Here is a 14842-nt window from a genome sequence, read left to right as displayed (position 1 = left end):
GAGTCAATAGAGGAAATAACTTGGACAGCCCCAGTTGTGGACAGACATTGACAGCAGAAAAACTGTTCCTTTCCCTGATGCTATGTGCACATGTTTATATTATGAGTACGGTGTGTCATGCTGCTCAACTCCAGGTCCAGATTCTAGTCCGAAATCGCTACTGCACATTTAATAAGCATGCACATACAGTTTGAGATTGTCTGGAACCTTTCTATGGTTTGATAAAAGCTTTCACTGATTTGTAGACTTCTGTGTGCATTTCAAAAATAAGATAATAATAACCTTATGGCAATTTAAGTGAAGAAGTGAAAAACCTGGTGAACATAAGCACAGAGATGCTGCCATGTCAGAAATTATCAAAGGGCTCAAGTTTTAAAGGGCTGGAAAAATTCTACACTTTCTTCTTTTCTTCTTTTCTTTTGGGCCTCCTTATCTCGAGAGACAATGGATACGCGCCTGGAGGTGGTCAGTGGTTTGTGAAGCAGCGCCTGGAGTGGCTATAAAGGCCAATTCTAGAGTGACAGGCTCTTCCACAGGTGCTGCAGAGAAATTTGTTTGTTGGGGCTGTTGCACAGTTGGCTCTCCCCTTGCGCCTCTGTCTTTTTTCCTGCCAACTACTAAGTCTCTTCGACTTGCCACATTTTAGCCCCGTCTTTATGGCTGCCCGCCAGCTCTGGCGAACGCTGGCAACTGACTCCCACGACTTGTGATCAATGTCACAGGATTTCATGTCGCGTTTGCAGACGTCTTTATAGCGGAGACATGGACGGCCGGTGGGTCTGATACCAGTGGCGAGCTTGCTGTACAATGTGTCTTTGGGGATCCTGCCATCTTCCATGCGGCTCACATGGCCAAGCCATCTCAAGCGCCGCTGACTCAGTAGTGTGTGTAAGCTGGGGGTGTTGGCCGCCTCGAGGACTTCTGTGTTGGAGATACGGTCCTGCCACCTGATGCCAAGTATTCTCCGGAGGCAGCGAAGATGGAATGAATTGAGACGTCGCTCTTGGCTGACATACGTTGTCCAGGCCTCGCTGCCATAGAGCAAGGTACTGAGGACACAGGCCTGATACACTCGGACTTTTGTGTTCCGTATCAGTGCACCATTTTCCCACACTCTCTTGGCCAGTCTGGACATAGCAGTGGAAGCCTTTCCCATGCGCTTGTTGATTTCTGCATCTAGAGACAGGTTACTGGTGATGGTTGAGCCTAGGTAGGTGAACTCTTGAAAGAGCGTGGTCGCCAATATTGATGGATGGAGCATTTCTGATGTCCTGCCCCATGGTGATTGTTTTCTTGAGGCTGATGGTTAGGCCAAATTCATTGCAGGCAGACGCAAACCTGTCGATGAGACTCTGCAGGCACTCTTCAGTGTGAGATGTTAAAGCAGCATCGTCAGCAAAGAGGAGTTCCCTGATGAGGACTTTCCGTACTTTGGACTTCGCTCTTAGACGGGCAAGGTTGAACAACCTGCCCCCTGATCTTGTGTGGAGGAAAATTCCTTCTTCAGAGGACTTGAACGCATGTGAAAGCAGCAGGGAGAAGAAAATCCCAAAAAGTGTGGGTGCGAGAACACAGCCCTGTTTCACGCCACTCAGGATAGGAAAGGGCTGTGAGGAGGAGCCACCATGTTGAATTGTGCCTTTCATATTGTCATGGAATGAGGTGATGATACTAAATGATACAACCTCACTGTCTAAATTGTGTTCACTGGAAGGCTTGCCCAGCACTCTCTAACAGATGTTATGTTTTGTTTGGCATTCACTTTTAATTTGACTTGCTTTTTCCCACAAGTCCTCAAACCTTCTATTCTTGTAAGTCCTGCAATAGTAGAATCTGAAGAGAAACTGAAAGTACCTGCATGAGAAAAATGTGGCCGACAAAAAAGGCCACCTGATTAGTGGCCCTGTCATACAGCGTCATATTTGGAAGAGGTGTCAAAGCCATGGGTGGGGTGGGAGGGGGGGGGGGGGGGTGGTGGCAATGGGGGGTGCTTTTTAGCAATGTTTTTAAAAATTGTACACCCTTCAGCACCCATAACCCCTGGCATCAGTGTCTACATGATTTCTGCACCATGCTACTCTGCCTAGTGCCCCTAGCCCAAGCAAGGAAAATACCCAGCACTCAAGGTGTCTACACTGGCTGTTGGCTCTTGACAATAAGGCTCTAGTGCTTGTGACAGATGTGTCTGGAGTGCCGTTACATTATATAAATGGAAAGACTGCACATATTTCCACAAGATTATCCCAATTGTACGCAGGAATATGTGGTGGGTTACGTTATAAACCCCATGGTGTCTGATGAATTGTAAAACTGCCAATATACCATACTGATAGTCACAGCCCCACTCCAAGCACTCACACCATGATGAAGGGGTTCTTGATAGAAATCTTTTAAGACATTCATGGGTATAGAGAGCTTAGATCTAGGAACAATTTTCTGATGCATGCAAGTTTTGAAAACTAGATAACACAGTTTAAAGTTAAGTTTGTCAAAGGAAAACAAGAAATTTAGGCAACATTTCTTTAGTAAGAGGGTGATAGCATTGTGGAACAGATTATTAGTTGGAACAAAAAACCATGGCAGGTGTTATTATAGGACTGATGAACTCCTGTTAGGGAACAGAGCTGTTAGCACTAGAATTACAATAAACAACCTGGTGGGAGGTTTGTAAGGGGAGATTAGATGGACTAATGCACTTCTGCCTGAGGCATTAATTACCATGGTAACGTATAAGAGAAGTAGTAGTTTAACCCTACTGTATCACAATCCTTCTGTTCAAATCTTTAGAAACTATTACATTGATTTTTCATTTTTTTAAATCAAATCTTTCTCTCATAGACTTCTACATCAAGGCAGCCTGTCCAAGCTGTAACAGTCAAATGGTAAGAAGCTTCATTTTTAAAATAATTTCTATTATAGAAATATTTTAGTGATTTAGCAGGAACAAGCTAATAAGGTAAAAAGAACATTGTAATATAAATGTAATATGGTGAGGCAGGCAATTTGAAATGTTGTAATCAATTCTATTAAGACTTTTTTTTAAACAACAGAATCAAAATTTTGAACAAATTACACCGAGACAGATCTCAAAGGAGCGTTTCTGGTAGGCATTTTTCAAGTACTTTATAAATATAATTAGTGCTTAGTGTTTTGTCTGAAATCAATTTTAATTAATATTATCTTCCTTTATCTTTTTAAATACCCAGTCTGAAGTTGGATCATGAAGGAAGCTATCAGTGTGTTGCTACTGGACTCATATTTGAAGTGACAGAAAAAGTTGACATAATTTACTCAATTCTGTCTTGGTATAAATATGACACATTTCTGCCAAAGAAGAACTGGAAACTTTGTGGCCCATTGTTTGATGTGAAGAGTGATCCAGCCTTACTAAAGAGCATTTACTTCCCTCATTCCCTCTGCTTGGCAGGTAAGAGTTTCTCTTTTGTAGATAATTGTAATTTTGTAATTTTCTTTCCCTTTGTACATACACCCATTGATGCTGATCTTCACACCATCCTCCACAAGGTGGCATTATAAACTCAGTTTGCAGCATGAATATTCTTTAGATCAAACAGCAGTTCACAACCGGTGAGTGCGTTCATATTCCTCACTAGTTTCCCTTGTTATTGTCAGTTAGACTTACAAAGACCATAGAATTTAAAAACAACGCCACATTTTTGTTTTGCTTCCTCACTCCACAAAAAAGATAATTTTATTTTTTCTCTCCTTTTTGTTCCCTCTACTGTTTGCTGAAAAGGAGAGCAAACCCATGACCTGTTTGTAAGTCTATAAGCTCTATAGCTTTCAGGTATATTAGCATGGATTGACCACCCCCTCCAATTTTCAACCCATCTTTCCGGGAAGCATCTTAACTTGGTATTTCTCCTAAATGTCCCAGTTAACTGGCATGAAGCTGATTCATTAGAGTCAATTTCAGTACTGTATTCACAAAATGATTTCAAAAATGTTTTAACCAGTTGTTTAACCTTTACAAATTTGCGTCCCATCCTACAGATCATTCACCTGATTTAAAATTTGGAATTTTACACGTAAAGAACAAGAAATCTGAAATAGAGCCAACCACTGATCATTCAACGACACACGTTCAGTGGAATGTGAGCTCCTTGTCACCCGTTGGGCCAGTCTTTCAGCCCTCTTCTGAAGACGTTCAACATCATGGTGTTGTCCTAATTTATAAAATCATTAACACCCACCAGTCCTTATTATTTCATGTTTATATGGCAGCAAACAATGATTCTATTATTAAGGTATGAACTATTCTAGCTGTACTCATTAAGATTACAATTATGACTTTTTTGTTATAGTTGCACCTTGTGTTAAGTTACAATTAGTATTTTATTCATGCTTGAATGGATTATTTTGTTAGTTGTAGGTGCAAACAAACTGTTAATTAAAAAGACACATTTCCATATGAATGTACTTGTTCATTTTTAGGATATCTCAAAGGATGAAAAACATTCAAAACAGAAATCTGTAAAAATTGATAAACCTACTCCATGCCACAAAAAGCTGATTATTGGCAAAACATATCGACTCTTGAGTGACCCACAAGCTGAGATATTCCCTGGGGTATGTTGTAGTAAACGATTATTGATTTATTTCTGCTGCTTACATGCAAAGTTTTGTGTTATCTATACACACATTATATATATATTTATTGTACAAATAAACTTAACAAACTGTTTCAAGGTGATGACATTTTCCAGAATTGGGATTTACAAAATTATACCAAATTCCTTGTCACTTGCCATTGTCCTAAAAATCCTCTTAGATCTGATAAGCTATAGTAAAATTTTGGAATCTACTGAATATGCTGGGACCTGAAATGGCATTTAACAATCTAAATTTAGGCTACAATAAAATGTTTGTGGTGATTGTGACTGTACTAATTTGTTAATTGCTATTGCTACATTTTTAGAGAAATCCTGGGCAAGATTTTCCCTGTGGTCTTCTGAACCCTGCCATCAGGCTCAAATTGGGCTCAGAAGCTCGTCCCGTGTGGGAAACAGTCACTCATTGTGATTTTGCCCAGAGCAGCCAATTATTGGTGAGAGGACAGGTTCACCATCCAATTAAGGACAGCGGGCGGGCTCTCAAACCTGGAGGGCCAATCAGATGCCTTCCAGCTTGAAAGCAGCAGCAGGCTGTAATGGACGGTAAAATGGAAGTACCCTCTCTCCAACTTTTTTAAAGTTTAAGTAAAAAATGGCTTTTGCAGCCACTGTGGGGTGGAGCTCCTGTACAGGGCGGCCTGCAGCTGCTGCTGCTGTTGTACCCAAACAGGCAGAGAAGGCCTCTAAACCTCCCTGGAATGCTAGCCCCCACCCGCAGTCTACCGCCGGGAAGCCGCATCCAAGCAGTTAAACTGGCTTCCACCGCCTCCAGCCTCCCTGTAAATCGCCCGGGGCGGGATGAAGCCACAGAAAACGCACATCTGCTGGGGGCATCTTTCTTAGCATCTGCCTGCCTCTGCTCCTGGCTGCAGCGGGGGCTAAAAATCAAGACCACTATCTTATTTTGGCAAGAGAGACAGAGAGGATTAGAAGCAAAGGATTAGCATCTTACATGACCTCAGGGCATCCCAAAGATCTACCCAGGGAATTTATTGCTTTTGAAGTCTGGTCACTTGTAGTGTAGCGAAGCTTCGTATCTATTTTGAAAACAGCAAGGTCCCACAAACAGCAGAGAGATAAATGACCAATTGAACTATTTTAGTGCTGTTGATTAAGGGATAATATCGGCCACGATACCAAGAGAACTTCCCTGTTCTTTTTTCAAAAGTGTCATGGGGTCTTTAATGGCAACATGAGAGGGCAAACAGGACCTCAGTACCTCTGAGAGTGCAGGACTTCCTCAGTATTGAACTGGAGTGTCAGCCTAGATTATATGCTCAGGTCCTAGACCCACAACCATTTGACTATGAAATGAGCCACGGCTGATTACACATAAACCATCAGCATTATGTACATTGGACATTTTATTATTTGGTACTGTACAGCAGAAATCTGTATTTATGCAGGTTACAAAAATCACCACTTTTCTCTATAATTAGATGTTATGTGCTGCTCATAAAAGGGCCAACATATTAAAAGTGAGTCATTGGTTATTTGGAGCTTGTTGCGAGTATTAACTTGCATGTTTTTGTTCAGATCTTGGATTTGAAACTCCCTTGAGTGTTTATCTTTGTTACGACCAGGTGAGAAAGGTGCTTAGGGGTCCCTCTCAGCCTTCACCTGATCTTACTGTAACAGGGTTTTAATTTTATACACACTGTGTTTTTCGCTCCCCTTGGTGAATCCTTGTTCACCGCTTTCCAATTATAAGGCAAAGAAACCAGCACAAACAGGCTTTCTTAGGTTTAAAGAAGAAAAGTTGAAATTTATTAAGCTTGAACTTAAACTCTAATTCAGTTGTATTGCCTTAGCAGTCTCTGGAATGCTCCTCTTACACACAGTATCTAGTGGTCAAGGTCCATTGTGGGTTGAATGTGTTAGGGAATGGTCCTTTGTCCTTCCAATCACCATCTGTTTGTGCTTGTAAAAACATGTGATGAGCCACTAAAGACTGGAATTAGTGTTGCTGATATTAAAGGACAAATGCTTAACATGTTTGTATAATATTCCTTTTTGGCCTTAACTGAAACATGGGGGGGTGCGTGAAACTGAACATGGATGGAGTGGCAAAACAGGCGGTATTGTACCAGCTGGCTGCGAAACATCCTGCTTGATTGGCTTCAATAGAACCGAATATCCAGCCTGCTGTATAATGGGGCAAAAGCATTTCCACTTGTTTTGTGCCCCTTTCTATGTCCAATTCCAACCTCATTAACTTGTTTATTTTATTTTAAACACATTAATACATATGCTATTTTTTTTTACATTCTTTCATGGGATGTGGGCATCACTGGCTAGGCCAGCATTTATTGCCCATCCCTAATTGCCCATGAGAAGGTGGTGGTGAGCTGCCTTCTTGAACCACTGCAGTTCATGTGGTATAGGTACACCCACAGTGCTAGGAAGGGAGTTCCAGGATTTTGACCCAGCGACAGTGAGGAATGGCGATATAGCTCCAAGTCAAGATGGTGTGTGGCTTGGAGGGAAACTTGCAGGTGGTGGTGTTCCCATGCATTTGCTGTCCTTGTCCTTCAAGGTGATAGAGGCCACGGGTTTGGAAGGTGCTGTCAAAGAAGCCTTGGTGAGTTGCTGCAGTGCATCTTGTAGATGGTACACACTGCTGCCACTGTGCATCGGTGGTGGAGGAAGTGAATGTTGAAGATAGTGGATGGGGCACCAAACAACTGTGCTGCATTGTCCTGGATGGCGTCAAGCTTCTTGAGTGTTGTTGGAGCTGCACTCATCCAGGCAAGTGGAAAGTATTCCATCACACTCCTGACTTGTGTCTTGTAGATGGTGAACCGGCTTTGGGGAGTCAGGAGGTGAGTTATCTGCTGCAGAATTCCCAGTCTCTGACCTGCTCTTGTAGCCACAGCACTTATATGGCTGGTCCAGTTCAGTTTCTGGTCAATGATAACCCCCAGGATGTTGATGGTGGGGGAATTCAGCAATGGTAATGCCATTGAATGTCAAGGGGAGATGGTTGGATTCTCTCTTGTTGGAGATGTTCATTGCCTCGCACTTGTGTGGCGTGCATGTAACTTGCCACTTCTTAGTCAAGCCTGAATGTTCTCCAGTTCTTGCTGCATAGGGACACTAATTGCTTCAGTATCTGAGGAGTCGCGAATGGTGCTGAACATTGTTCAATCATCAGTGAACATCCCCACGTCTGACCTTATGATGGAGGGAAGGTCATTGATGAAGCAGCTGATGATGGTTGGGCCTAAGACACTACCCTGAGGAACTCCTGCTGTGATGTCCTGGAGCTGAAATGATTGACCTCCAACAACCACAACCATCTTCCTTTGCGCTAGGTATGACTCCAACCATTGAAGGGTTTTCCCCTTGATTCCCACTGTCTCCAGTTTTGCTAGGGCTGCTTGATGCCACACTCGATCAAGTGCTACCTTGATGTCAAGGGCAGTCACTCTCATCTCACCTCTTGAGTTCAGCTCTTTTGTCCATGTTTGGACCAAGGCTGTAATGAGGTCAGAAGCTGAGTGGCCCTGGCGGAGCCCAAACTGAGCATCAGTGAGCAGGGTATTGCTGAGCAAATGGCGCTTGATAGTTCTGTCGACGACCCCTTCCATCATTTTTCTGATGATCAAGAGTAGAGTGTTGGGGCGGTAATTGGCTGGTTGGATTTGCGCTGCTTTTTGTGTACAGGACATACCTGGGCAATTTTCCGCATTGCTGGGCAGATCCCAGTGTTGTAGCTGTACTGGACCAGATTAGCTAGCAGCACGGCCAGTTCTGGAGCACAAGTCTTCTGTACTATTGCCGGAAAGATGTCGGGGCCCATAACTTTTGCAGTATCCAGTGCCTTTAGCTGTTTCTTGATATCACACAGAGTGAATTAAATTGGCTGAAGTCTGGCATCTTGGTGGGGACCTCAGGAGGAGGCCGATATGGAGCATTCACCGGCACTTCTGGCTGAAGATGGATCCAAATGCTTCAGCCTTGTCTTTTGCATTGATGTGCTGTGCTCCCCCATCATTGAGGATGGGGATATTTGTGGAGTTTCCCCTCCTGCTACGTGTTTAATGGTCCACCAACATTCATAGAAACATAGAAAAATAGGAGCAGGAGTAGGCTATTCGGCCCTTTGAGCCTGCTCCGCCATTCAATACAATCATGGCTGATCATCCAAACTCAGTAACCTGTTCCCACTTTCTCCCCATATCCGTTGATTCCATTAGCCCTAAGAGATATATCTAACTCTTTCTTGAATATATTTAATGATTTGGCCTCAACTGCTTTCCGTGGTAGAGAATTCCACTGGTTCACCACTCTCTGGGTGAAGAAATCTCTCCTCATCTCAGTCCTAAATGGCTTACCCTTATCCTTAGACTGTGATCCCTGGTCCTGGACTCCCCCGCCATTGGGAACATCCTTCCTACACTTAGTCTGTCCAGTCCTGTTAGAATTTTGTAGGTTTCTATGAGATCCCCTCTCATTCTTCTAAACTCTAGCGAATACAAGTCTGATCGACCCAATCTCTTCATACGTCAGTCCTGCCATCCCAGGAAACAATCTGGTGAACCTTTGCTGCACTCCCTCCATAGCAAAAGCATCCTTCCTCAGATAAGGAGACCAAAACTGCACACAATATTCCAGATGTGGTCTCACCAAGGCCTTGTATAATTGCAGCAAGACATCCCTGCTCCTGTACTCGATACCTCTCGCTATGAAGGCCAACATATCATTTGCCTTCTTAACTGCCTGCTGCACCTGCATGCTTATTTTAAGTAACTGATGCACAAGGACACCCAGGTCTCGCTGCACCTCCCCCTTTCCCAATCTATCGCCATTCAGATAATAATCTGCCTTTCTGTTTTTGCCACCAAAGTAGATAACCTCACATTTATCCATGTTATTACAGCATCTGCCATGTATTTGTCCACTCACTCAACCTGTCCAAATCACACTGGAGCTTCTCTGCATCCTCTTCACAGCTCACACTCCTACCCAGTTTTGTGTTATCTGCAAACTTGGATATATTACATTTAATTCCCTCATCTAGCGGGAGGTAGAGGAGCAGATATGTAGACAGATTTTGGAAAGATGTGAAGGGAACAGGGTTGTAGTGGTGGGTGATTTTACCTTCCCCTATATTGACTGGGACTCACTTACTGCTAGGGGCTTGGATGGGGCAGAATTTGTAAGGAGCATCCAGGAGGGCTTCTTGAAACAATATGTAGAGAGTCCAACTAGGGATGGGGCTGTACTGGACCTGGTATTGGGGAATGAGCCCGGCCAGGTGGTCGAAGTTTCAGTAGGGGAGCATTTCGGGAACAGTGACCATAATTCCGTAAGTTTTAAGGTACTTGTGGATAAGGATAAGAGTAGTCCTCGGGTGAAGGTGCTGAATTGGGGGAAGGCTAATTATAACAATATTAGGCAGGAACTGAAGAATTTAGATTGGGGGCGGCTGTTTGAGGGTAAATCAACATCTGACATGTGGGAGTTTTTCAAATGTCAGTTGATTAGAATCCAGGACCAGCATGTTCCTGTGAGGAAGAAGGATAAGTTTGGCAAGTTTTGGGAACCTTGGATAACGCGGGATATTGTGAGCCTAGTCAAAAAGAAAAAGGAAGCATTCGTAAGGGCTGGAAGGCTGGGAACAGATGAAGCACTTGAGGAATATAAAGACAGTAGGAAGGAACTTAAGCAAGGAGTCAGGAGGGCTAAAAGGGGTCATGAAAAGTCATTGGCAAACAGGATTAAGGAAAATCCCAAGGCTTTTTATACGTATATAAAGAGCAAGAGGGTAACTAGGGAAAGGGTTGGCCCACTCAAGGACAGAGAAGGGAATCTACGTGTGGAGCCAGAGGAAATGGGCGAGGTACTAAATGAGTACTTTGCATCAGTATTCACCAAAGAGAAGGACTTGGTGGATGATGAGCCTAGGGAAGGGAGTGTAGATAGTCTCAGTCATCTCATTATCAAAAAGGAGGAGGTGTTGCAAAGCATTGAGGTAGATAAGTCCCCAGGGCCTGATGGGATCTACCCCAGAATACTGAGGGAGGCAAGGGAAGAAATTACTGGGGCCTTGACAGAAATCTTTGCATCCTCGTTGGCTACAGGTGAGGTCCCAGAGGACTGGAGAATAGCCAATGTTGTTCCTTTGTTTAAGAAGGGTAGCAAGGATAATCCAGGAAATTATAGGCTGGTGAGCCTTACGTCAGTAGTAGAGAAAGTATTGGAGAGGATTCTTCAGGACAGGATTTACTCCTATTTGGAAACAAACAAACTTATTAGCGAGAGGCAGCATGGTTTTGTGAAAGGGAGGTCGTGTCTCACTAATTTGATTGAGTTTTTTGAGGAAGTGACAAAGATGATTGATGAAGGAAGGGCAATGGATGTTATCTATATGGACTTCAGTAAAGCCTTTGACAAGGTCCCTCATGGCAGACTGGTGCAAAAGGTGAAGTCACACGGGATCAGAGGTGAGCTGGCAAGATGGATACAGAACTGGCTCAGTCATAGAAGACAGAGGGTAGCAGTGGAAGGGTGCTTTTCTGAATGGAGGGATGTGACTAGTGGTGTTCCGCAGGGATCAGTGCTGGGACCTTTGCTGTTTGTAATATATATAAATGATTTGGAGGAAAATGTAGCTGGTCTGATTAGTAAGTTTGCGGACGACACAAAGGTTGGTGGAGTTGCGGATAGTGATAAGGATTGTCAGAGGATACAGCAGGATATAGATCGGTTGGAGATTTGGGCGGAGAAATGGCAGATGGAATTTAATCCGGACAAATGTGAGGTAATGCATTTTGGAAGGTCTAGTGCAGGTGGGAAGTATACAGTAAATGGCAGAACCCTTAGGAGTATTGACAGGCAGAGAGATCTGGGCGTACAGGTCCACAGGTCACTGAAAGTGGCAACGCAGGTGGATAAGGTAGTCAAGAAGGCATTCGGCATGCTTGCCTTCATCGGTCGGGGCATAGAGTATAAAAATTGGCAAGTCATGCTGCAGCTGTACAGAACTTTAGTTAGGCCACACTTAGAATATTGCATGCAATTCTGGTCGCCACACTACCAGAAGGACGTAGAGGCTTTAGAAAGGGTACAGAAGAGGTTTACCAGGATGTTGCCTGGTCTGGAGGGCATTAGCTATGAGGAGAGGTTGGATAAACTTGGATTGTTTTCACTGGAACGACGGAGGTGGAGGGGCGACATGATAGAGGTTTACAAAGTTATGAGCAGCATGGACAGAGTGGATAGTCAGAAGCTTTTTCCCAGGGTGGAAGAGTCAGTTACTAGGGGACATAGGTTTAAGGTGAGAGGGGCAAAGTTTAGAGGGGATGTGCGAGGCAATTTCTTTACACAGAGGGTGGTGAGTGCCTGAAACTTGCTGCCGGGGGGAGGTGGTGGAAGCAGGTACGATAGCGACGTTTAAGAGGCATCTTGACAAATACTTGAATAGGATGGGAATGGAGGGATACGGTCCCCGGAAGTGCAGAAAGTATTAGTTTAGGCAGGCATCAAGATCGGTGCAGGCTTGGAGGGCTGAATGGCCTGTTCCTGTGCTGTACTGTTCTTTGTTCTTTTGTTCTTGTTCTATATCATTAATATATATTGTGAATAGATTCACGACTGATATGGCAGAACTTTGATCTGCTGGTTGTGGGATCGCTTAGCTCTGTCTATCACTTGCTGCTTCTGCTGTTTAGCATGCATGTAGTCCTGTGTTGTAGCTTCACCAGGTTGACACTTCAGTTTTAGGTACGCCTCGTGCTGCTCCTGGCATGCCTCTCCCCTCTTCATTGAATCAGGGTTGGTCCCCCAGCTTGATGGCAATGGTAGAGTGGGGGATATGCCAGGCCATGAGGTTACAGATTGTGATTGAATACAATTCTACTGCTGCTGATGGCCCACACGCCTCATGGATGCCGAGTTTTGCATTGCTGGATCTGTTCAAAACCTGTCCCATTTTGATTTTGGTAGTGGCACACAACAGGATAGAGGGTATAACTCAATGTGAAGACGGGACTTCATCTCTCCTACCAGTACCGTCATGGTGAGGACAAGGTCAAGTAAATTTTTCCCTCTTGTTGGCTCCCTTACAACCTGCCTCAAACCCAGTCTAGCAGCTATGTCCTTTAGGACTTAGTCAGTAGTGGTGCTACTGAGCCACTCTTGGTGATGGAAATTGAAGTTCCCCACCCAGAGTACATTCTATGCCCTTGCCACCCGCAATGTTTCTTCCAAGTGGTGTTCAACATGGAGGAGTGTTGATTCATCAGCTGAAGATGGGGGAAGGGGGTGGGGTGCAGTAGGTGGTAATCAGCGGGAGGTTTCTATGCCCATATTTAGCCTGGTGCCATGAGACTTCACAGGATCCAGAGTCAATCCTGAGGACTCCCAGAACAACATCATCCTGTCTGTATACCACTGTGCCACTACCACCACTGGTGGGACAGGACAGACCCAGGGATGGTGATGGTCATGTCTGGAAGGTATGATCCCATGAGTATGACTATGTCAGGCTGTTGCTTGATTTGTGTGTGGGACATCTCTCCCAACTTTGGCACAAGCCCCCAGATGTTAGCAAGGAGGACTTTGCAGGGTCATCAGGGCTGGGTGTGCCATCATTGATTCCAGTGCCTAGGTCGATGTGTCCATTTTCATTCCTTTTAAGTTTTTCTCTCGTGGTTCAGTACAACAGAGTGGGTTGCTAGGTGTCATGCCTGGCCCCCACATGCCAAGAATGAGGCACATTAATTTTGTCATGAACATTGATTTTAAACTGTGACTGGAGTGAAGAAAGGACATGTTAAACAGATCAGCCAAGGCTGGAAAAGACATTTGCATATTAACAGATGGTGATTGGAAGGACAAAGGAGCATTCCCTGACATATTCAACCCACAATGGACCTTGACCACCAGGTATTGTGTTTATGAGGAGCATTCCAGAGACTGCTAAGGTGATACAATCCAAGACATGGTCAGACCAGTTAGTCACATGACTAACCTGCTTGGCAACCTGGGTTTTCTGAATTGTACAAACAGTGTGAACTCAGAAAGTCTGTTTGCTCCTGAACTGAGAAGATCTCTCCTGTGTACTCCCATCTCTTTCTCACAAGCCTCTGAATCCACTGAAGACATGAACTGCAAGAGAGAAAAGTCTCCTACAGCGAACAAGGTTTAATATGAATACTGGGACCCAACAAAAACCAAGATCTACCTACAATCAAGGACTCTACAGTGAGCTCGAAGAACCGTAACAAAAAATCTTCAGATATTGCCTCAAACTTCTCCATTTTATTTCTTCTGTTCTTTTCTGTCTCTAATTGCATGTGTGTATCACTTATGCATGCCGGCATGGGCGCATCGTGTATCGTGTATAGGCGTCAACAGAATTAAAGTTTAAGTATAATAAATTTCAACTTTTCTTCTTTAAACCTAAGAAAGCCCGTTTGTGTTGGTTTCTTTGCCTTATAATTGGAAAGCAGTGAACAAGGATTCACCAAGGGGGAGCTAAAAACACAGTGTGTTTAAAATTAGACCCTGTTATGTTAAGACCAGCTGAAGGCTGAGAGGGACCCCGAGACACCTTTCTCACCTGGTCAACCACATTGCTGTGGGTCTGGAGTCAGATGTAGGCCAGGCCAGGTATGAACAGTAGATTTCCTTCCCTGAAGGACATTAGTGAATGAGATGGGTTTTTAACAACAATTGATACGGTTACCATGACAGATAACAGCTTTTTTTTTTATAATTCCCAATATATTAATTGAGTGTAAGCTCCACCAGCTGTCATGGTGGGATTTGAATCCATGTCCCCAGAACAGCAGTCTAGGCTGCTGGATTGTTAGTCTATTGCCATTACTACTACACCACCACCTCAAAACAGTGCTAATCACTTGACTGCTAATATCACCAGCAGTAATTTCTAACCTTAAGTCAAGACTAGTCCATTTACAACTAAGGAGGCAAATTGCCCACTCCCTCCATTGGTACCATCAAAATAGGCATTGCACTTGATTTTAGAAAGAAGTTTCCAGTCTTTTGGTTTACTTTTGAGGATGGCACGGTGTGCTAATCAGATCTTAAGGGTATCCCTGACTATCTGTTAAGAGTGTTTTCTTATTCTGCATTTCTTTTGCCCAAAGGTCAAGTTGTTCTTTTTTATTCTTTAACCTGAAACCTCTGTTTCATATCAAAATTATTGTGATGGATTTGTATCTCTTTACTATTTGGAT

The 14842-nt window shown here is 43.8% G+C and overlaps 1 protein-coding gene across 2 annotated transcripts in view; it reads left to right on the top strand.

Annotated features, from left to right (window-relative positions):
- Positions 1–14842, top strand: part of si:dkeyp-97b10.3 (uncharacterized) — a 180150-nt gene that overhangs the window by 126828 nt on the left and 38480 nt on the right. For both annotated transcript variants that reach the window (XM_068041449.1, XM_068041447.1), the window contains 5 exons: positions 2839–2882; positions 3051–3103; positions 3207–3427; positions 4015–4268; positions 4456–4590. In XM_068041449.1, the coding sequence (XP_067897550.1) occupies positions 2839–2882; positions 3051–3103; positions 3207–3427; positions 4015–4268; positions 4456–4590 (707 nt within the window). The remainder of the gene's footprint in view (positions 1–2838; positions 2883–3050; positions 3104–3206; positions 3428–4014; positions 4269–4455; positions 4591–14842) is intronic.

The sequence above is a fragment of the Heterodontus francisci genome, chromosome 11 (assembly GCF_036365525.1).
Source record: "Heterodontus francisci isolate sHetFra1 chromosome 11, sHetFra1.hap1, whole genome shotgun sequence".
Classification (NCBI taxonomy): Eukaryota; Metazoa; Chordata; class Chondrichthyes; order Heterodontiformes; family Heterodontidae; genus Heterodontus; species Heterodontus francisci.
The sequence above is the reverse complement of the archived record's forward strand: the minus strand, read 5'-3'. Positions and strand labels throughout refer to the sequence as shown.